Source organism: Linepithema humile, chromosome 5, assembly GCF_040581485.1.
Source record: "Linepithema humile isolate Giens D197 chromosome 5, Lhum_UNIL_v1.0, whole genome shotgun sequence".
Lineage (NCBI taxonomy): Eukaryota > Metazoa > Arthropoda > Insecta > Hymenoptera > Formicidae > Linepithema > Linepithema humile.
The window spans coordinates 22,990,063-23,014,871 of NC_090132.1; the positions used below are offsets into that span (position 1 = coordinate 22,990,063).

Sequence of the window (24,809 nt, forward strand, 5' to 3'; positions counted from 1 at the left end):
TTAGAAAAATTTGTGGAAATACAGGCTTCCCGATCGATGAGAAGATATTTTGCAGACGAGATATAGTGGATTGTATTAATTTTGCACAATTTGATCCTAAAATAACGTATAAACTTGTCACACTAAATACATTGTTAAATACTTAATCAGCGACTTAATGAAGGAAAATGATTTATTTTATGGTAAATTAATATTAAATATTCAAAATCTCGTCCATTATTAATTGACTCACCGAATTAAACCCATATTCTTTCCTAAACACGGCACGTTATCGCACTCGGCGCGATCTCAGGTATCGTCACATTATCTATTTATACCAAATGTTGACCCTGTGTGTAACACAGGCGCAATGTATGTGTTCACACCTGACGAGCTGTGAATATACGCGTACACACGGTACACAGAGGGAGGGGGGGGTGGGCGTACGGCGGCTAACATGTGCTCGATTACACACGCGATAGACAGCCCCTTCGATGAGTCACTTGCGGCAAATAAAAGAGGTAGTCGAGGAGAGACCGTCCTTTTCCACAGCCGCCTCTCGCATACGTACGAGACACTTTCACGAACGACGAAGACGGCTGCACGCCGTCCTTCGTTCCGATACAATCTTCTCTTTCTCGTGACGTATCCAGCAGTCGCGAGGACGTCACATCGCGCGACGACGCGTGACGTCAGATCTCGTCTCTTTAATGCGGAAATTGAATCTCCTGACGCGTGCGGCGCCGATAGGGATCGCCGGTTGGGATTACCCGCGCGATATTGCGCGATTCTAGTCGATGACTAATAATCGACGACCTACGAAATCCACTTCCGCGCCCGGAGCCAGTTAGCGCGCACGCCGCGGTGAAAGATACAACAATTACATAAATCGATTGCAAACCGCGTAACGCCGCGGTCTCGCGCGCGCGAAACCTCCCGCCGCCGTAATAGAATCAACTAACTATATCCGATCCTTGACCTGAAAACTCATTGATCTACTGGCGATTCCAGCGGAATTTTCCTCACCGCGTCCTACAAAAGCGCGAGATGCGATTACGCGCAAGTGACGACGCGACGCGCGTGTCCGCGAAACGACAGCGGCGATCCGAAGTGGTGTCCTCCGTGATAATTGAGGTCTTCTTGAAAGGTAAAGTGCTCTCTCGCGCGCGGGCCTTCGCTTTTTGATTAAGTGGGTGAAAAATCACCGCGCTCGTCTCCTACGCCGTAATTACTTTCTCGGTTATGGAGTTTAACGAGAGCAAACTGGCTCGTGAAAGTATTTTACACATTGAGTCTCATTTTCCCAGCAATCTTGAGAATAGCTAATATTTTCACATCTATCACGTACGTCACCCGCATTAAAAAATTGTGCGCACAAAAAAGTAATTTCTACAAACACGACATCGTCCTTTCTTATCGCGTCAATTTGCACCTTCCCGAAAAATTTATCCCGCCGCTTATGTGGACTGACATTTTTCAGATCTAAAGGGGAAAAAAAAAAACAGACCATATTTCTCGCGTCAGTAACGAGTCTTCCGGTGCGTCAGGTGTATGTTTGCGTTCAGGTTCTCTAGTTTGTGTTGAACGACAGGAAACGCAGGTGCGCCCATCGGTGGACCCACCCTACCTGCGTGCTGCGGAGGAGGTCGCGTCCCGAACCTTCGGCCGCGCCACGATATTATGGCGATGCATATCGGCTGCCACGCACGATGCGCCGCGTGCAGCACGGAATTCTTGAGAAAGTTTAGGCGAGGGGGCCGACAATGGCATTGAGGTACCAAGCGAGCAGCAGCGATCGTAGGCGATCCTGCAGGGCCATCGGTTTTTCCCCGGACGCTGCCGTTGCAAAGGTCGCAGACAATGTTAAATTCCGCGATGACTCCGCGGCTGACCTTCGCGAAATGCAACGCGAGAAGCTGCACAAGGGCTCGTTAAAGAGTGCGCCGCATCGAATAAATAAATATCACTTTTAATGCACATTGTGTTTGCCTCTAATTGGAGGACACTGATCGAGAAACCGGCGGCATAAAGAATCAGATGTTAATAAAATTTAATCTTGATTCCTGCGAAAGAATACAGCGCTCGCTGCATTTCTATCGGTGCGCAATAATTATCATTCCGTGGATTTGTAAGTGCTATTTTCTTCTTTTTTTTTCCTTTCTGCGCTATTTTATTGTATTCGAAGCTCATTGTGATATGAAACGCGCAAAAAGTTTTCGCTGTAGAGTAGAAACCTTATTATTATAATATAATTACATTCGTATTCGTTAACTTTATTATTATAACTTAATGCAGTACTCGTTATTTATAATTAAAAATTTCATTGTCCTTTGTACGGCACGTTAATCATCTCTTGAATTATCGTATTTATTTTAAATTTTAATTATCTTTGATGGAAATTAAAGTGCCTAATAAAATCTTTTCATAATAAATCTCATAAAATTCAGAAAGATCTAATTAACGCTTTCAAACTTATGTGTACTACGTAACAAAAAAAATTATTATTTCTAATAAAAAAGCCGCATCAATTGTCAAATGTTCTCGGTGGGGCGCAATTTTCCACGAGGGAATTTATCGCTGTAACTCTTATTAACGTGTCGGCGCATCGTTTGATTAACTCCATTAATTCCGCACCGGAAGCTTGGACAAAACGCGAGACTCGAAAGTACAAAAGCTGTTTATCCGGATTTCGTGCGGTCGCAAAGAGCTGATTGCAATTTCCGTGCATAATAGAGAGCGAGTTTAACATTCCAGTATTTTCCGCGGACAGCGGACGACGGGTAAATTAGTGAAATAGCGAAAGCAATAGCCGGAACTAAGTGGAACACGGAATTCATTACGGAAATGTGCTTGAGCAATTACACATCGATGTACCGTACGCGCGCTGTTGATTGGATTTGAGTTTATGCCAAGGAACGGTATAGACACTATAATGAACTTTCAATTAGTGCCGTGGTCCCAACCTTGACAGTGAGGTCAGTGGCTCTCAGCGCCGTAGTAGACGGTCTCTCTATAGTAAAAGCAAAGACGCTTAAGCTGCGATCCGGATGCGGGTGGGGATAATTAGAATGCCGCAAGGCGCCACAGGTGAAATTGGAACCAATTAGTATCTCGCCGAGACACTTCACACACGGACACCTTGTAATTATTTATAAAACCACCGTAATTCGGAATCGCCGTGAGTACTTTTGAATGTCAGCTCAGCCTCAGCTTTGTCACTCGCCGTTTAATTAACAAACCCTACGAAAACTCCGTTTGGACTCCGATTCTATGTGTCCCGCGATGGATTTCTATCTCGCTACGCTGCGCGAAAAATCAATCGCCGGAGGAAGGGCGTGAAAGAGCCGACTAGTAAAGTAAACGACGACGACGACGGATCATCGTTCAATCTGATATTACGGTCCACGGCGTTGTTATTACGGCTATTGTGCGCGATAAGTGCGTGTGCCCGAGACGCCGATTTCACGACTATCATTCGCCACGGCGAGTCGGAGGAAATGCGTAGCATCGGCGAAATGCTCCATTTCCCAGATACCTCGTTGTTGCGCCTCGTTATACGCGAAAGAGGGAAGGATTAGGTAAGCTATGCAGTATTTAAGTACCGTTTTCCGCGACGAGGATTCGCATTGCCGGTTTACCGCGGTGCTCAATTAATCGGCTTGATTTAACGGCCGTTCCTGTCAACGGCCGCGGGCCGCATTATTTTCGCGACTCGCGTAGTTTTTTTTTTACCCGCTTTCGCGCGTCTTCAGGATCGCTGAACTTCGGACCCCGGCCGTATTTCTCGCAACGATGCGGACAATTTTAAATCGTGAAGACACTGGAAAGACGCAACGCCAAGCGAAAAATTCGATTCGAGTGTGGAAATATGATATACCGCTTACGCGTCGGAAATGTATGTGTACTGAAATTACAAAACAGATAATTCTTCGGCGAACGTGTTTCCTCGCGAACAACAATTTTTATATAATTGTAGAAAAATATATTTTTCCTCCAGAAAAGAAGTTCAATTCTCTTGAAAACTGTTTCATCGCTCGAGAAGAACTTATTGTGCCCCGTATCCACCCATTTAAAGTTTTCCGCCCGTATTTTCGGTTTATCCAATAAACAGCTCTCGAACTCGAGCTTCGCGAAACTACTTCGTCTGTGTCCGTTAGAACGCAGCAGACAATCTGGATGGTAGAAGGCGCACGTCCACGAATCTCTACCGGAATCCAACTTCTCGGTCAAAGCAAAGTTATTCGATTGTCGATCGAACATATCGAGCTAAGGGTGTCCGCCGCCGTGCGTCCTCCGATAAGCCACCATTCTTCGACTGCTATTTCCAGGATCGTCGCTACTTTCCTCCACTCGAGGAGAGCGATAAAGCGTAAATAGGTCGCCGCAAGCGATAAGTTACGAATATGATTGGATCCGATGCGATCTTCCTCGCACCTTCGCGATGTAGGTCATGTTCTTTGCGGTCTAAGTGGAATATTATTTCGGATGCGATCAGCCGAGGCTTAATCATCGTTTTGCGCAATGTTTCCCAGCAAAATTAATTGTCTGACAAAAATATATTAATAATAGAATATTTCAAACATGTCAAGTCATTTTTTGGCTTTCTTTTATCTTCAGTTCTTTCTTCTCTGATTTCGAGAAATTTGTGCCGGATAACTATCCCGCGTCAAACATCCCGCGGAAACAATTTATGAAAATTGTTTTTTCAATAACAAGACGACATACAAAACGAAAAAAGTATCGACGACAAAATGCTGAATTATGTTCACCTCTGTAACTTGTTCCAAGCGAAGTGCACGGAAATGGTAAACCTTTTCCGTACTCCTCGCGGTAGTTTTACGTTTTACATCCCGAGTAAAAGCTACAAAGCGAATAATACTATTTTTGCCCGGGCGTAAAGTTTTATTAGGTATCGCGAAATACACGAATGTCGAGGTACTCGCCGAAATCTCCTCCCTTCCGACTTTAATTCCGTCTTAGAGAGAGAGAGAGAGAGAGAGAGAGAGAGAGAGAGAGAGAGCCGAGCGAGATGTGAAATCAGTTCGACTCTAGAATGAAATCACACCGCTCATATATAAGATAATAAAATGATAGAATAGCGTGCGACTACTCCAACATTTACGACGGCAATGACGATGACGTTGGTTCACGCGTATTTTACGATTCGGAGTGTCGATGGCATTGCAACAGGCGCGATCGTTTGTAAAATAATTCACAGAACTATTAATAGAATTATTCTGTGTGAAAAAGTACACGCATAATTTAAATAAGAGTATATCGCCATATCGAAAATAAGCCCACGTTTTTTATCGCGCTGCATTGTGTTACAAATAATTGAATAATGTCTTAATGAAATTGTATATGCTCGTCCTCAATACCTTCTTCATATTCGTTGCATAACCGCGATGCAATCGCTACGCGCGTCGTGAAAATAAAATGACGTAACAAAACGCAAGTCGACGTAACACGATAGCGGTGTGTTCCGTTTTAACCTGCGTATTTCGATAAGACCAACGAGTGACGTCGAGTCGTGCAGCATCTCGGGTATACGAGCCTCGAATGAGCGCTCATCGGATGCGCTCTCATCGACTGCCAGGAAAGTGGTTCGTACCGTTAAACTCGGCGCTTTCTTTCCGCACTTTTCACCGCCGGGTTCTAGATCCGAACGTTTTTACGCGGCGCGATTCTCTTCCCTGGGAAATTAACGGAGGAACAATTTTCATGCAATAATATTATTCGATCGTCGACGCGCGCGCGACATTTTTACGATCTAACGAGCTTCACCGCGGGGCGGAATGATCTTCCGCTCGGGAATCGTGCAAATTCGAGAACTATCAAATGTCTCGTGTACATCTGTTACGTTCCCGTGGAAATCGTTCTCGGACGGAAGCGCGGAAGCTACGTGGAAAACGTAAGAGGAAAGAATAATAGAACGAACTTATCGACATTTTACTTTTCCTCACGGACAATTTAAACATCATCCAATCTAATTTAAGGTTGTTATATAACTCTTCGCCGATCAATATTGAAATCCTATTAATTTACAGATTTTCATAATAGAATTATAAGAATTGTTGATATTCATAACAGAATTGTGTGGCATTGCAAGATGGATTATCTGTTGTATGCGTGGTTTATAATGCCTGCAACAACAGCTTTATGTATTTAAATTTATCATTTCTGTAAATATGAACAATAATGGAATATTATATTTCTATCATTGTGTAGATAATAGGTCAGGGAGAAGCGACAAGCCCGCGCATCATCGTTGCAACATGTTCATAATTAAAGGAAAATAATAGACTGTAAGATTATTGTCTCAACGCACACACATTATCCATACTTTATTACGCGTCTCGCCGCGTAACTCTCATTTAACTTCACGATATTTAAAGAAATGCATATCTTTTCCGTAAGTTATTCGCATAACATAACCGACCTAAATCGCTATATGCTGCCGATCTCTCTTCCAGAAGAACGGATCTAGTTGCAGGAATTCGCACGGAGTTATTGCCTTCTCGGAGACGCAAAAAATTGGAGCGCAATGCATTAAAGTGCGTGGGTATGTGCGTGTGTATGAAAGTACGGCCGTACATATTTACATTTAACCTATTTCATCGGAAAAATTTTCCTTCAAACATAAGAACAAAATTATTCATGTGAAAATGATATCGTAAATAAGCTAATACAACTGCCACTAAATAATTAATTATAAAAATAAAGTACTTGAATTTGTTTTATTAGGAAGTTTCATTTCAAGTAATTAATTACTGAAAATATCGCGACTGTTCAGTATACAACACATTAAATATTTCACCGGTTGAATATAAAATTACAATCCCGTTGAAACAAACCAAATTGCATTTAAGTTAAATAAATAATAAAATTCTATGACGTATTTACATGGAAACTCAATTCATGAAAAATACATCGCTCGCATGCGAGAGAGAAAAAACGTGGGTAAAAAATGGGTGTGTTTCGCGGGAATAAAATCTTAAAAAAAAAGTCCACCACAATATTTTCCAGTGGATTTCGGACACCCTGCATAACCAGTCTTCCGAGATCCTCGGCGTGGAATCCGTCTGTGACTCCAGAGATTAGTTCTCGTGGATTAACATGAACTTGGCGCGTCGCGAGGCACGGCGTAAAAGGCCATGAGCGATGCGCATAATGCGTTAGACGTGAACAATGGGCAGCAGGCGTGTCGTCGGTACATATATACAATGTCACCGATCCTCGTCATCCCCAGCACCACCCATACCCTCCTCCACCCCGCCCTCACGCTCCGTTCCACCTTTCCGCGGCATCTCTCGACCGTTCGCGGCATATCGTCGTCCACCTTCTATCCGTGTGTGTGTGCGCGTTATTTTTTCTCCTTTTTTCCTATCATTTCGAAAGCGGGATATGTGGTCGGAACAGGAAACGCCATGGGAGAGTGAGCAATCGGTATTCCGCAGCTGCGTCGCACAAGCGATGCCGCGATGCCACCGCAGAACGCGCGCGTTATAACGAGACGGACCGTGGCCGCGGCGCGTTGCGCCGAGGAACGTTCAATCACGGGAATGCACGCTTCAAATTTACTCGCCTCTTTCCTCCGGCTCTATGTCGTCGTCGTGCAAATTGACTGTGCACGTACGCGCACAAATTGTTATCCGGCTCTTTTGCGGCCCGGAAAAACGCTCGCCAACGCGACACTCACACAGATTTTCGCGCGTACATTCTCGACCCAATTGTCGGACTCGGCTAGGTGTTGGTTTTTTTTTCCTTTTTTTTTTATTAATGCAGAGAGCATTGTAAAACACGGCTGGGATTCAACGGGGATTAGGTGTTGTAAAAAAAGTTTACAATCGACGTTTCGCTCGACCGTAATTTCAATCGATTCGAGATTGCATTCGCTATGAAAACCAGACTATTAAAGGATGTTTTTATTTAAAGCACTCGCAAAATCTGGTCATTTAAAATATTCCCCGGATGCGCGTCGCGTTTCTGAAACGGAGATAAATTAAAACCGATATTGTAATTTACTGTAATTCAACGTGTAATGCGATATGTCGACGAAGGTGACTTTATATCGGATCGTTACATTCGTTCTTTTAAGGCGATCGTATCGTTGATTGAGCTGTCCAATGCAAATGCTACTACGACGTGAAAAAATGTCACCGTTCCGACCGGACGCGCATAAGCATAAACGCAGTTGCCGGGTACGGACGATATCGATTACGAAGGAGCGAATCGATATCGGTGACTCGAATAACGGATATGAGATTACGAGGCACGAGACGGAACGACATTTATTACAAAAAAGTTACCTCGTTATTGGCTCGGTAAATTTGATGCACATTTCAGAGACTCGTCTTTTCAATGAAAATTTCTTCAAATTGAAAGTGTAACAATTTTGATCGATTTTGGTATGCGTTTAACGCATTCCAAAAGTCCACGAGAATTCAATCGAGCGCTATTCGCATTGTCTTTTTACCTTTATCATTGAATATCTTACTAATTCGTAAACATAAAATAAAATATTTGTCGCTTAAAATTAAACAAGCAATAAAATGTCGGCAATATCGCGAGTTTTGAAGAGTATATCGTTTATATGGTTGAAAAAACTGGGGGCTAAAAACGTGCGATAGCTCTGCGAGAGATGCTGCAGTGTATACTAATGCAAAAACCGGCTTGCGCAAATGGAATTCCGTACGCGTGCCAAAAAATGCGTTAGCCGCAATAACTGCCGGGCTTTTAGAACGCGTCGCGCATGAGATGCATCTTGCTTTGAAGCTACGGGAAACTAGGACACTCCCCGGGGAGTACGTGGTATCCTCTCTGATCACGATCTCTCTACTGGAAATCCAAAGAAGAGCGGTATCAAACTCCTCTCAAAAGATCGCGGACCAGCTTACGACCGTGTTTTGCGTGTTTCGCAAGCCGACCGTCCTCCTCCTCTCTCGCCTAGAACATTCATTTTCGGACCATTCACCGGCCGGCCATCCGTTAAAAGTGTCTTCCCGTCAATAGAACGTATTCATTCGCAACTAAGCGACCTGCGAGTCTCATGAATAAATCGACGGTGATCCGGAGCTCGCCGGACCGGTCGCCGACGCACGTCTCATTATGACGCCATTAAACTTTCCTCCGTCTTTAATAATTCACGTGTTAATTATTGTCTATCCCTCGTCCACGCCACGCCATCCGACGGCGAACTATCGCGAAAGTTTTAACCGGTAAATCCCGGCGGCGAGCGACGAGACAGTTTCAACGCGATTCGCTTTATTAAGTTAAAGAATTAAGAGCAAACAATGGGGAGCAAACACACCGGCGAGGGAATGCGAAACAACTGGGGAACCGGTCGCGCGGTAAAATTTGCAAAGAACTGCATCACGCGGGTGAGCCCGCATCCGAGAGAAATGCGAGATGGAGGAAGAAAAACACGAAGACGAAGACCTCTCGTTCGTCGTTAACAGAACTGTCTCTGAAACATCGAGCGCGAAATAATGCGCTTTTTGCACGTGCAAAAAAAAAGAGGGATACATTGTTAACTGTAAAACTAAATGCAAAAAACTTACAAAAAAAAAAAAAAAAAAAAAAAAAATAGGTGCGATGGGAAAAGATTCTTTCGTTCGGTACGAAATTAGAGAAGCTACGAGTACCAACTACTCGTACCGAGCTGTCGCACTCAAGCCGTCCCTTTCTACTCTCCGCACGAGTCCTCATGCAGTGCATCCCTTTCGTGTCATGTTAGAACGCGCAGAAGAGAGAACGGAGAGGAAGGAAGAAAAAGGAGAGAAAGTGAGAGGCTTGAGAGGAGAAGAGGGAATAAGCGAGAACGTGAAATTCAGTGAAAGAAGAAAAGAAGAGAAAGAGAGAGAGAGAGAGAGATGGAGAGGGATCAGGAGGCAGCTTTCTGTCGGGACGCTGCATACCGAGGACTGGAAAACGCATTGTTTAGGCTGCACTCACACCGGTTCAAGATGGGTGTGTCACGGGCGTGAAATACCGGCGAAGTGACTCCGTCGAGTGAGTCGACCCGCACTTGGACGGTGCTCGAGTCGCACCGCAGATTCCATCGGACCGTCATCTAGGCGAGAGAGGCGTATATTTGATCTACCGACTGGAGATGCACTTTCCGCAAATCGATTTCACTTTGATCGCGGACTTGGTCGCTTCTCCCAGGACGCATTTTAGATTAGTCCACTCGCACGTACTTAAATCGCACGACCGAATAAGGCGCCGTCGAATAATCGCTTGCGTTTCTGCGTTGAATTGAACGTGCTTCGGAATTCATCGGTTGAAATTAAATTATTATGGACACAGAACAATGCGTAAATTTATGAAATAACTTTCTGTGAACGTGAAATATAAAACAATTTTAATTATTTCAGAACATTTGTTATTAAAATTGGAGTTAGAGATGAAAATTTAAGCAATTCTAATATGATTATCTTCAAAACAGCTCGAATAATAATTTCATAGTGCATAATAATGTTAAAATTTATAAAAAATAAATTAAAACAGGCTTCATAAAATGATATTTGATTGTTATGTGTTTGTGCTTGTTAATGTTAATTGGTAGAACAGAATATTAGATAGCGCAATACATCGAGAAATATTGGGTATCTTAAAGTAAAAAAAAAATTCGAATCATAAAACTGTATCATAGTATTCTCTCTTGTTCAATAACTAAAATTCTTAGTCAGTTTTAAAAGAACGTGTTAAGTATGTTGATGGCGACATCCAGCGGATGTCAGCTGAATGTATACTTTCCTAGCGTGGTAAAGCAGGACGCGGGACTTAATCAAACTTGAGGTGCAAGCAGTCCGAATAATAATGTACATAATTATCGCCTCATCAGACCATTGTCTCTATCTAGGACACAATTTAAGTAACACTGAAACTCGATTGAGATCGTAATATATGAGATCGCTATTAAAAAGTGCTAATCGCAAGCACTAAATCATATTTCCACGATCTACCTGCTCCTGATCCACTCAATCATTCTGTTACGCGTTCTTTGCACGGAATCAAGTCATTAATCAGTCACGGTCCAATAAGCGTATGATGGTAATTAACGAGAGCTAATACGAACTTTTATATCGATCTATAGAAATAAACGGGATGTCTACCGTTTATTGTTGAGCAGAAATATCGGATACAAACGCTACTCCCAGAAAGGATCTGATAGAACGTATAAAAGACGGCGCTACAATGGCAAAGGGCCGATCAAGCGACTTAGAGGACACAGAGCATAAAAGTTCGCTCGATCGCTGGCTTGCACTTACAGACCAATGTACTTACCTGCAAATTGGTTCTGGATAGTCTCGTTCGTCCGGTGGATTCAGGAAATTGCCGTCGTTCACCGCCGAAGACGTCGATCCCCGCGGCGACCTCGGGCCGCCCTCCGGTTCGCCAATCAGCACTTCTGTCCGACCATTTTGGAAAGGGCTGCTCGCACGACGTTCCCCGATTCTTCCGCTCGGCACCGGTTGCTGTATCGGGAAAATAAACGCAATTTTACGCTTTTAGCGAGAGCCATACCATTTATAAACTTGGACCCGAGGCGCCACAAGTCTGTCGCGTTTTATTTTGTCTATGGATTCTCTGATTAATTTAGCAGTTTCGTTTAACTTTGGCGTCTTATTCGTGCGTTTTGTTGACTTTAAAATATCTTCGTAACTAAGTCACGAATTGAAATACCGTCGAAGTAAATTTATTTGAAATTAAATAAAGAAACAAGTTCTCTTATTTATCCGCATTTTCCAAGTTTAATTTCAAACAAGACGAAGCAAGTAAGTAAATAACAATGTCCGATTTGAGAATATCTGATTTGTGATTTATATCCGATTGAGAAAACGTATAAATTTCCGTAACTAATTGATTTATACGCACGCAAACTTCTCGGTAATACAACTCGAATTGAATTTCATTTTAACAATTAATTTATGGGGAAATATTTATAAAAAAAAATATCGTGATTATTGTCCGTTATCAACTGTTAATTCGGAAAAGCGTTTCGTGAAGCATAAATAACAACAGCTCGCGAACCTTGCAAAGGCTCCATTAATATGCCCAGCATTGGCAATTAAGCATGATAAGCTAACAATGTCGATTTACTGTTCCGGGAAACTGTTTAATAATTACTTAAGAAATCTCCAACGGATGTTGCTTATGTAAGCGACGCGCGATTAGTACCAACATAATGTAGTGTGTTCGAGAATTTGTAACTGAGGGACTTAAAGTTATAATATAATTAAGTATATCATATTATTATGCAGCGTATATTTCCGATTATTTATACTCAAAACTCCAACATAAAAATCTACGCTATAAATAATCTGGTATAAAAATCTAAGCTATAAATCTATTTTATCATTTAATATTTTAGTAACACAGATTTCTCTTCATTTTCAGATTGTCGCTTTCGCTTCCACGCATATGTGTAAAACCGAAATTTATATCACAGTCTTTGTAATAATAAATGATTTAAATATAATTTGTATTCCGAAAAGAAATGCGTAAGAGGAGAAGCGCGTTTACTTACCAAGAGATTCGGCTCTTCGACACTGTGCTGCTTTTCCAAAATGTCCTTTCGTTCTTGCGAGGTGTTTTCCACTCGGATGTCCGCCTCTTTTCCTAATCCCTTGGGAATCGTACCGTTGCTAAGTTTCGCAGAGAAAGCATTCGTCCCCAATTCCCTGAAACAATCAAGGCAGGTATGAATTAATTAGAAGCCGTAACAGAAATAAAAATAAAATTATTTAAGTCGCCGGCGATAAATGTGACAATTATCAAAGTGAATAGCTCTCCGACTTTCTCCCTATTGTACAAAATAAAAATGGGCCGCGCAAACGCACCAGTATTGTGAAAGGATATCAATCACGACAATCGCAATTTGTCACATCCGGTCTGCAACGATGCCTCCTATAGGCGTTGCGTACATTTTCCCGGTTACAACAGACACCGATGGTTTATTATGCTTTGACAGAAACATCCCCGAGGGATATTAAGCCTTCAGAAATTAATTACAAGTTATTGCGCCCGCAAACCAACATCGTCCTACCGCAATTTAGACACAAATTATTTTTAATCGCTATACCGAAGCACCTGAACCCCAAGTATTCTATCTATTAACTATAAATTTAACGACAATTTTATAGTAAATTATGTTAGATGTGTGTGTGTGTGTGTGTGTGTTCAACGTTTCATGTCATTAGAAAATAATTAACTTATTTATAAAAAATAATAAGCATATAAAAGATAAATTTGCTTACTTATCTGCCAAAGTAACCGTAATTTGGCCGTTTGTTACATCTTTCGAGGCGGACTCTTCGCTCGTGGAGGCTACCGCATCATTTATCTGAAACATTCACCGAAAATAGCACAAAATAATATGTGTGATTAGACTTTACCCTCGATAAAATTGACCTAAATTGCTAATGCTGTAGTAATATATTTATACCATATAATAGCAGGTCACTTTGTCGCAACTCATGCAAATTTCGCGAAAAGCTACATCCGCGACAAATAATAAACTCTGCCATGATTGCATTTCGCTTGGTCACGATGATTAAAAATTTGATCGAATGAAGAGTTATCGTCATCACGTGATCACGGTGGTACAGCGTAATACTCAATTTAGCTTTATGAAAAACGGGAAAAACTGATTGCATGGTTTTACTCCATTTTTGTGTCGCACGTGCTTCCGCATCTCTGCGCAAAATGCAATCCTCGCATTTATTTCCATCTCCAGCGTATGACGTGTAATCCGCAGCGGGTTGACCCGCTATGTTAATTTTACAGAATCAATACTAATTTTAGGAAATTGATTCACCATAAATACCATTAGATAGATAAAATCCAGAACCGGTCAACGATGCTTAATGATAGAACGCGCGACGGGTGGAAACGGGCCAATGTCACGGTGAAATATTGTTTAAAAAAGTACGCTAATGGTTCTTCTCGTAACATTTCTTCAAATATATATATATAACAGTGCCACCATAATATCAAAAATGTTCTACATTTTTAAAAATATTTCTCAAAATAAGATAATTTTCAAAAGGTAATAAATAACTCCTCTTTTTGCTTTCCCTCAATTAAATAAATGCCATCAGCTGCAACCTTATATCATCGAAATTTCATCATTAAAATTCATTCGCTTATTTGTATGTAATCAAAAGTTTTTTAATTGGATAACTCTGAAGCGTCCACAAATGGAATTTGTAATAGATATATATACACAATATATATATATATTGTGTGTGTGTGTGTAAATATCCGACACCCTTTTTTTTAGTCAAAAGCTCATCAACTCGAACGTGTCTCGAGTATTTCGTTCAATGCATCCTAATACCATCCTAATACCGCAGGTCGGAGAAAAATTGATGCGACAAAATGGCCAGACAATTTCCCAAATGACACCGCCATCGCTAACAAATTAACTTGAAGCCCCTTATCCGTGCACCGTCCATTTAACCGAATTACGTGCTAATATAAAAAAAAAGGATAATATACGCCGCCGTTGATGGCAGTAAACGGCCGGCAACGCTGGGAACGACACTAGCCTATAGTATCGAGAAAACTCGTTAACGCTCGTCGATGTGTTACGACATCCTCGCGCGGTTTCCGTTCAATGTGCTTCGCGCGGTATGCGAGAACTCAATGCGTGCCTATTTACACGAGATTTTAAACCCGCATGCCATATCGCAATCACGCGAAACGATCCCGCATATTATTTTAAAATATCTCGCCTGCGAAACGCGGTTAATGACGAACAATATGCGGAATAATTCTCGGGCGAATGGACGCTGGAGATGGAATACGAAAATTAATAAAAAAGAAAAGGGACATTGAAAGAATCAAATCCTTTAAAACCCTTTTACATCCCGTCATATAATTCTATTCATAAAAATTTTCTCCAGTCTCCCTGTGAAATAATTAATTATTATCAAAAAACTTAATTTGATCTCTCTTTGATCACTTGATATTGTAGAGACATGAAAATGATTTCTATGTCATTCTCGTAATCATTAATTTAATTATAACCAGTTCGTTAATAAACTGATTCGAAAACTTGTAAGATTCTATTGCAAACAAAAGTAGAAAATACTATTTTACTAATTGATTGATTTATTATTTTTCTCTGCAACGAGTGAGCAGTCAATTTTAACTATTGTAATATTTATAGTTTCAATATTTCATATTTATTCATGATCTTCGTAAATTTTGATAGAAAATATATTTTACGTTCAGTATATTTAAAAAAAACATGCATAGAGAGAGAGGAGTCCGTTGTTTTCACGCATTTACAGCGGCGAAATTTCTATTCTCGTCTAAAAGTACAATGTACTTTCGGGGAAAGTGTCGGATGACACAATACTTGTCGGCTGGTTACGAACTCACAGTGAGAGCATCAAGTATCGATACTTTCGAGCAGCTTTACTCTCGATGGGCGTCGTCGCTCCGCGCGTTGAATGTAATACGGGCCGGCTTCTCTTTTTTTCTCCGCGTATTACTCTTTCCGCGTAATTTCCTCTCGACAATGACGACGCGGTGCCTCTGCCGGACCGACTGAAAGCGCGGGGGCGTTATCCACGACCGCTGAAACTCGTTATTGCGTAATCCGGGAGTGCCGGGGGTCAGAGTTTTGGACGTGCGAGCGAAGGCGCGAGCGAGCGAGAGCGAACGAAGGCGCGAGCGGGCGAGCGAGAGCAAGCGACGCGATGCAACGAGAGAAAAAGCGCACTTTCCGCGCACCTCGTAAACAAGGCCGCGCATAATCGCCGTCCGCCTCTCACTCCACTCATTTACTTTGCATTCCGCATTTCATAAGCAGCCTCCGCCGTAACGATTTCGCTCGCGGTCGATCGATTCATTTGCACGCCGCGCCGTACCGCGCCGTCCGTCGCGTCGCGGATTCGCGGACGGCCGTGTGCGTTCAGCATGTCGGATGGAATCTCGCGGCTGCGAGCGGAATAAGAATCGCCGGAAGACAAACGCGAAGAATGCGATATCCTTTAACGCGCTTCTCCGGTTGCTATTCACGCGCGGCTAGATTGTATTCAGATTGTGGTACTTCTGTCAACATTGAATTAAGATGAGGCCTGAAGGTCTCAGGCGCGAAATGACTTCCAAGCACCGCTAGTGCTTTTAACAAGTTTCAAAGCGTATTAAATATTATTATTTCTTCAACAATTGAAAAGACTTTTCGAAATAAAAATTCTGCAAATTCTGAGACACCAAGCGTAATGCAAACTACAAATTCTCTATTCTTCTTCCTTTATGTGAGTTTAGACTTTCAAGAAAATATAATAAAAAAAAAAAAGATTGTAAAAACCAAGCTTATATAAATAGAGAAAATAAAGAACAGAATACCTGGCATATATAAAATTTAATCAAAAAGCCCAGAAACCACGAGAGACTGTTTGTTCAGGGCATAAATGGGTTTAAAGCCGGCTGCAGCGCAATCTGTGTAAAAGGTGATTTCTTTCAGTCGCGCGACGTATAGTGAGAGGCGCGCGAGATCGTATCTCGCCGGAGGATCGTATCGAATCGTTCGAACACGATATTAACAAGCGATTCGGCTAATTACGTGTTCACGACGTTAACTTTACGTACCTGCTGATGCAGAATAGCCTGGATGTCGCGCGGCTGGATCTTCTTCAGCGCCGTCAGTTTCTGCAGCCTCTCCCTCGCGCTCCTGCGAACAGAGGAAACGTCGTCGTTTGAAAAGCTGTTTGTCGCGCATTTATCCTTGGAAAAGACGAACAAGATACTAGCGTGACTCACGAGAGAGCGAATCCTTATCGCGCGTGGAAGTGCATCTATTCGTCGCTTTTTCCTCTCTTGGAAACGCGCGCGCGCGATACGATCGCGTTTGTAGATTGTGTGAAATCTTTTGTGAAATCTAATTCGCAACGAGTGATTATCCGCTTTTATTGAAGACACTTTCTCGAAAGATAATAGTCGCGACAATCGGGGGGGGGGAGGGGGCGATTTAATGGATGCAATTTTCTCAAACGAAATACACGATCGAACAACGTAACCTTCCCGCGGCCGAGATAAATCACGCCTTTGCACGATTAAGTGGAATAAATTTTGCATACGAGAGAAAAAAAGGTAACAAGGTAAGCAGGGTAATTGCGTATATAGGGCAAGTGCATACGACACTTTTCTCCTCCGACAAAATTGATTCCATCGTATTATCGGCATTAACATCGCGATAGCCGGCGTCAATCTTCGTGGCACCTGCGAAAGAACGCCGATTCGGCGTTTCGCGAAAAATCGCGAAATAAAAAGAAGAAGTACGGATGTCTGAAAATGGACTTGCCGATATCTCATCGCGGACTGTCATTATCGACCCGATTGAAACGCATGCTTCCAAGCGATTCTCGTGACATTTAGATGACGCATTCTCACGTCCGATCAAAAACACATTCGCTTGCTCGGACATCACCGCCTTTTATGTGACGTTTAATCGATACACGATTCCGCCCCGACGAGAATGTATTTACCAGAAGCGGGGCACTAGATCCCGCCTCGCCTCTCGTGTGCGTGTGTCCGCGCGTAGAGACCGATATACGCTGTTACGCGCGCAAGGCATCCGGTCTTTCGTTCCGGATATTCGTTCATTATCTCACCTTTCGACGGCGATAACCCAGGCGTCTCGTATCCGCCCAGCGTTCGGCCCGTCCAGCTCTTCTGTCGGGAATTCACGAAGAATTAATTAGGCAAATTTATCGTGCATTTAACATCGCGTCAAAGGGCCCATTACCGGGCCGCGGCTACAGTAAAATAGCGGCGACCGTGTAACGGAAGAGAGCAGAAGTAAGTGAAGCGCGTCCGTGAGTCTGACAAATTCTCTTCGTTTCTCATTTACGCGGAGCCACCGTCACCCTATTAATTCAATATCTCTCCTGCCTGGACAGTGCTTTTCTGTTTTGTTCCTTTTCCTACGCGCGGAAAGAGATTTCCCCCGTGTGTGCGAGCGTTTTTATTTCGCTCTCTCGGTAATCCGACCGTCATTTCCCTCAAAAATAGCGTAGCGAAACATTTCTACGTGAATTCAACGCGCGCGACGATTAAATTCGCCGCGTCGGAAACTCTCCATACGCGCGCAGATCACACGTCCACGTTGTCCTCGTAATTTTTTGTAACCATCGGTTATTTATATCGTCCCTTAGCGTGGAATAACTACGGGCCTACCGCGTATCACAACCCACTTTTCTATAAAAAAAGAAAAATCTGATCGATCGCCGCCGCTACCGTTCTTAGTGCAGCACGCATCTTCGTCGGCTTCCTCGTCGTCGTCGATGAATTTTATAGCGGACAGATCAAAATGCCTCGCCACGTCGGGCTCCTCGGGTTCGACGTCGTAGTTTGAGAAGTCGGCAAATTTCGGTGGATCGTCAACGAGCGACTCCTCGACAACGATCGACCGGCCATCGAGACCCGAGCGCGATGAGCAGCCGCAAAATATCAACTTGCGAAAGAATTTTGACATATTCGTGCTTTGTACAAATAAACAACTTTTATATAGAGCACACTTTACGCTCGAAATTAAAAGTCCACACTTTCGGCGTGTTATACTTATCTTTTCAACCGATATTGAACCGCATTGAGTTCAATTTATTTTTATTTACGTTCCATTAATAAAAGCGTCTAGTTTCGTCGTAAACGACACAAAAATAATGCGACTGCAACTGTTTATTTTTTCATGCAAATCCCGTCTTTCATAATTTAATATCGCAAAAACTGTAATTTCCTCGCTACTGTACTATCCAACAAAATTTCGTTTCCGTAAATATCAAGTAAATTTTACTATTCTACTGGTGAAGTAAACAAAAACAAATCTAAGAGTGCTCGCGCTGTTACACACTGCTACACTTCTTTTTCCATCGCATTCCGAAAATCATAATTAGCAATCTGGTCAATTCATCGTTTACAATAGCCGCGATCGATTGGCCGACTCGTTAACGATATTCGAAAACTGATATCGGCACCGTTCGAACGCTGAATGACGCGCTCTCCGAGACCACCGAAAGCTTTTCTGAAAGAGGACGGTATTCGCGTGCACGTGTCACGAAACTAGAAAATAAACTCTCTGCCGCAGCCGGCGACTGAGAATGGATAGCACAGACGCATTCACGAAGGAGTTTATATTTGGAACTACACGCTGGCACAGACGATAAAAATTGACAGAGAGCGCCAGTTCAACGCACTTAACGTGCGGTTCGAATAAAGGCGAAATGTTTAAAAAGAAATCTGCGTAAGAGAGAGAGAGAGAGAGAGAGTAAATCTCGTCGCTGAAATTTTCGCGGGGGAATAAACGCAATGGATCGATGGTGTCGGGCCATTCTTGAATTCCTAACACGATCAATAGTGTCGGGGCATTCTTAAATTCCGAAAATACGTGTAGAAAACCCTCCCCGGGGATCGTTTCGTTCTTTTTGTTACCGGTTGATGTGATCCTCGACCTGGTTTCTTCGCAATCCGCTTTCGCGCGAATGGGGAAGCTGATTAAATGTACGTCTGACGATTTTCATTCCCGGGACCGACCTCAAGACATTTTGTCATGGCCATTGAGAATTCACGGGCGAAAGTTCGCGTTTTACGCGCTTTTCGTGTGCTCACTCCGAAGTGCAATTTCCACGACAACACAGGATAAATTGATTTCTCAAATCCCGTCCAACGTAGCGCGTGCATCTGCCGATTTCGTGATTAATACTTCTTCCAATTAAGCCAATTAATCAAACGAAATTTCTCATAAATTTCATTCGACTAAACCGTTTATTTTCCAATCGCTCGCACAGCCTGACAGCTTTCGATACCTGCGTACCGTGCGTACGTATCTATGTGTTACACATGATATATCGCGCCAATGCACTTCGTACTTCGTTCATTGTCTCCCGAACGTATTGTATATGGCTGACACACTGTGCGCGACGCAATTGCATATCGCTTGAAACGCTCTAGGCCAAGACTCCGAGATGCTTTCCGTGTCACTACCTGCATACATTCATTGCCTTAAAGCCTCTTTGTGCTCCATTGAACGATAAAAGGAGCACGTTAGCAAAGAAAATCCGCAACAGTCCCCGTTCCTGGTCCCTTTTCAAAATGTTCTGGCTCGGATCCAAAACGTATTCGGATACGGCGCGGCAATTCGGGGAAAGTGTGTTTTCATCTAAGAGCACATCTCGTTTTTACACCCGTTTCATTGTAAAACGCTTTTAACAGCAACAGAGACGTGAATACCGCATGAATATATAAGTGCAATGCAAACGTTAGGCTTTGGCGAATTCGGTTTCGAGCGGATAACCTACTGGAAGATATTTTCGCGTATCGGGTCAAATTATCATTGTTATTGCTAACAATTCACGAATGTCGAATTTTATTTTCACAGTATTCTAACACTTTAATCGATATCTCACTCGCTAAAATTTTCAAACCGCTCGACAAGAAGCAAAACGACGAAACCCCAAACTGTCTCTGTAATGAAAATGTTATTAATAATTTAATATCGTATCGCTGCGCAAGTATAGCAATAATTACGGGATTACCAGCAATTTATCATCGTACGAATCACGGAATTAATGTGCAAATTCTTTGCCAGCGGTAAATCCTCGTTCAGCGCCGAGGATAACTATCCCATTCTCGTTCTGTGTTTACAATGAATAAAACACACGTATGAATACGGCGAGCGGAGTTCAGAGTCAAATCGCATTTGGTGCTAAATGCGGCGCACAATGGAGGTGCGAATGCCGGTGGAAGGCAACGAGAGATAGGGCGTAGGGAGATGAGGAGGCACTACGTTCGCAAATTCGGCGACGCGGTAAATTTGGGTCAAGCAATGCGTTGCCGTGATATCAACGCTGTCTGGAGCGATCTCTCCTCAAACAGTCCGGAGGAATCTACTTCGTCGGAACGGTAACTAGATGCTCGCACATATGCGGTATGTATGTACATACAGCGTGTCACCAATCAACCGCGTTACGTTAAGTAGGCTTTAGGCCGTGCGTCCAACTAAGCCAGTCCGCTCGCTGAAAGACGAGTTCAATAGTTGAGTGTGGTGGTTGACTTGCAAATAATTCAAGTCGGTCAATCCGCTGCTAAAATACCGCACTGACGACCGTAATCGCATTTTCTCGTCGCGCGATTGGTTGGAAATTAGCACGTTTCTCTCTAAAATAAGAAAACAAACTTCTGTCTCTCTGTATTTCGACGCAATTTCTTATCCTGTTATTAAGATAAATCGAGAATGCAGGTGATATTTGAACTTATTATACTTTTTCGCGATCGTCAGAAATCATACTTTGCTTCTTTAATCTAATGCGAATTAATAACCAGAAGTGATTGCTCACGCTGCAAAAGTAATTTTGAAAATTTTATTTTTAAAAATTATATCTGCATATTTCATAATCAATATATGTAAGGTGAAATAACTGTACCAATGTGCGAGATTTCGTTTCGATCATATGAGTAGTATGGCTTGACGCAAGAGGAAGCCAAAACCAGTTTTCTAACTGTATAAGCTTTGCTACAATGCTGTATATAGTATATACACCATATACATACACACAGCGTGTGTAACTAAGCAAACGCAGAACCATGCCTGGCGAGTTTCGGACATTTGATCTATGAATTACAATGGTTCGACCCTGCGCTACGATATATTCAATTACTGTATCAGATACGGCAATTCTGCAATAGTATTACCTGTCAATTTTTAACAAGACAATCAAAAGTACCTTTAAAAAGAACCGAATAATTAAGCAAATAAAGAAAATTATTTTAAAAAATTCAAAATGTAGAAAAAATCCTACAAAATTTTTCCAAAGTCTTATTCATTGAAAGTCATTCGACAAAAATCTATATAACACAAACGCGTATAATAATGATTGAAAAAAGATTACATAATTAAAAAGTTTTGAATCTGCTAGATATGTGATTCTCGTGAAAGATTTAATATATATAGTTAATATATCTGTGCACGTTGTAATATAAATAGAAGATAAAAGTTTGATTACGGCTGCAATATGACATGACATGTTGATTCTATTGATTGCAATCGCTTTTAGCAAATGTAATAACCAGCATAAACTACACGATAAATATTTATTGCTACTATTAGTCATCTCTAGGAAAATTGCACAAATTGCAGATTTGCATTTATATAAAAGGAGAGATTAGTCATCTCCTTTTTCTTTGTCGCCTTCTAATAATATTTTTCCTTCTAATAATATTGAATTGATTTCGTCGCGCTTTAACATTTAACTCTTCGTGTCGAAGCGTGTGGCGTATTTAAATTTAAATAAAAAATGATTTAATAAAACATTTGTTTAGCTTCTTCGCAATAAATTACTTGAAACAATACTGGTAAATTATTGGAACGAAAGGCATCGCTCAAGATTATTGAAGGCAATTGAGGAACAATCGCTAACGGTTCGCTAAGTTTTACGACCGCGATAACTGTTTCCGCGATGTAACTACATCGAATTGAGAGATTGTGATCTCGGTGCGCGACTGTCAGCCGAATTTCTCGAGAAACTATGCGCATTACTCGGCATTGCATTCATAGATCAATGTCAGGCATGCGGCATAATCGCATTGATACATTAATATACGTCTAAATGTCTATTTTAATGGCATATGGTTTAAATTAACAACAATTCTAATTAACAATAATAATGAGCGAACTGACTACTTCAAAGTAGAAGCTAAATTTTTATATGAAAAAAAAATATATTATAATACTTTGAAAGCTACTATTAAACTCACTTTAAACACATTAAAATCTAATTTTTAAACACATTTTTAAACACATTAACATTAATTTTCGCGCAAAAAAATACAGCACGTAATTTATAATTGCGTCAGATGCGATGAGAAAAAAATAAACAGGTATGCGAAATGCCGCGTCTATTAGGAAATATATGACACTTATTTAACACGTTACATCACTGCACAGAGTACTGTGAACTATAGAATGCCTTTGCGTGTAACACACTTAAGGAGTTATTGCAAAAACGACTGTGGAAAAAGATTGCGCGTGGCCAACCTTCCCCGAATAAAACAATTTCTTGTCTGTGTATCGCGACGATAAATTCATTTAAAGTCTCAATTATTTCATTTTTTAAAGTTTGAAATTTCAATAATATAATTTATAAACTACGTAAAAACTACATAAATTGGCTCGAGCAAAATCTGTTACAAATCAGTATTCGAAAAATATTGCACGGACGTCGGGGCGCAGATTCCGGAATGACATCGATTAGCGACGACGATTCGTTAGTCGCAGCCTGTCCTACAAAAAAAAGGGTTTTGTAACATTTGTGGCTCCCTTTCTCCCTGCACTACGTGCCTGATCCAGCGATTGGAATTCAACAGGTTGGGACGAAACAATTTAGCGCGCATCACGGGAGAAAGTGTGCGCGAGGCGATTTAAGCGATCGCGCCTAATTTATACGTCGGCGGCCGATCTGATCCCCGGATCGCTCATTCTCGATTTCTGCCGCATGCCTATCGCGTTCTCGCACGCGAGCGCACCGGCACGCACATACGGGGTGCCCGGCGAGAAGTATAAAAAAAAGCAACAAGGTTGATATATCATTACGTCCGGACGGGAGTTTTTCCCGGAACGAAAATTTCATTTAAATCGTTATTCACTGCAACTTGCTTCCCGGCGTTAATTATTCCGATAATTATCGTTCGGAATAAAAACTTGTTCAAGTGCAGATTGTATTGCCTGTTTACATTCTTGAAAACTAATTTGTCGGTCCCTTAATTTTTTTTATCTTAAACGAGTCCGTAATTAAAACCCGGTTTTAAATCTCCCCGTGAAACGGAAAAAATTATCTCCAAAGTCGAGAAAGACGTTATTTTTTTTTTTTTTTCCGTGCCGTTCGCCGAGCATCCGATATATCGCCCGCTCCGATTTTTGCTGCATTCGCTCGACTGCCTCCGTGCCTCGCGCTCGTAAACTCGTGCCTCTTGTCTTATGCACCGGTATCAGCGCCCGGGCTTTGCGCATCTCCCGTTTCCTACTCGCCTTCGTCACGTCCACCACATTCGAGAGCAAAGCGGAGCGGCGCGGCGTGGCGCTTCCTCGTTTCCTGACAGCCGCCTCGTCGGTGTACACACATCCAGGAGCGCGCGCGGATACGCCCATACCACGACAATACGCGTTTGACACGCACCGTGCGCAGCGCGATTGTTAGCCCGCATCGGGGGAAAAAAAAGCATTGAGAATTATTCGTGGTACGCACGTACGCACACGGAAGGCGGATGTACGGCCGCGCGGATGTTGCTCGAACGTAAAAATCGTGCGGAACCGTTCACCGGGAACTCTGTTATTTATTTTAAACTCTCTCGGATCTAAGCGTGCATTGGAACGTAAAGCGAAGAGAATTCGGAAATTGAATGGAGAGAGAATGTTTCTTTTTCAGGTCGCTTCCCTGCAAAACTGCAAAGATAGTTCAAATATTTCGAGAAATTTCTTGCTGAACCAGTTTTGAGATGAGTTGGCGTATTGTAAGGAGAAAAAAAGGTACGTCCATCGCGATGAACAGCGGGTCTGAAAGGATGAACAAAATTCAGGAGCGATAGCGCGACATGACATTGACCGATGACGCAAGAAAACGTGACGTAGACTTCACGCCTCTAACAATGGATTATTATAGATATTCGTCAGTCATTCCTGACTTTTTTTTCCAGAAAATAAAACTTTAGTACTTTGTTACAAATTATCATATGTTTAGCTACATACGTGCAACAATAAACATGAGTCATAAGTGATAAAAACATGTTTTACAATTTTTTTCTTTTGAGAAGAAATCTTTTTT

General features: G+C 42.1%; 1 protein-coding gene and 1 long non-coding RNA gene across 9 annotated transcripts in view; one reads left to right on the forward strand and one right to left on the reverse strand.

Annotated features, from left to right (window-relative positions):
- The window catches only part of sdt (stardust), a 64,677-nt gene that overhangs the window by 29,011 nt on the left and 10,857 nt on the right, over positions 1–24,809 (reverse strand). For 4 of the 8 annotated variants that reach the window (XM_067356184.1, XM_012373770.2, XM_067356190.1 and 1 more), the window contains 5 exons: positions 17,610–17,670; positions 16,588–16,669; positions 13,242–13,327; positions 12,512–12,665; positions 11,269–11,459 (listed from right to left, as the gene is read on the reverse strand). In XM_067356184.1, coding sequence (XP_067212285.1) covers positions 11,269–11,459; positions 12,512–12,665; positions 13,242–13,327; positions 16,588–16,669; positions 17,610–17,670 — 574 coding nt within the window. Of the gene's footprint in view, positions 1–11,268; positions 11,460–12,511; positions 12,666–13,241; positions 13,328–16,587; positions 16,670–17,609; positions 17,671–18,234; positions 18,946–24,809 lie in introns of those variants that run through there. The other 4 variants (XM_067356182.1, XM_067356189.1, XM_067356183.1 and 1 more) reach the window with 4 other exon arrangements.
- Positions 664–24,670, forward strand: LOC137000215 (uncharacterized). The gene is made up of 2 exons (XR_010890496.1): positions 664–1,126; positions 24,414–24,670. It is a non-coding gene; the product is annotated as an uncharacterized lncRNA (long non-coding RNA).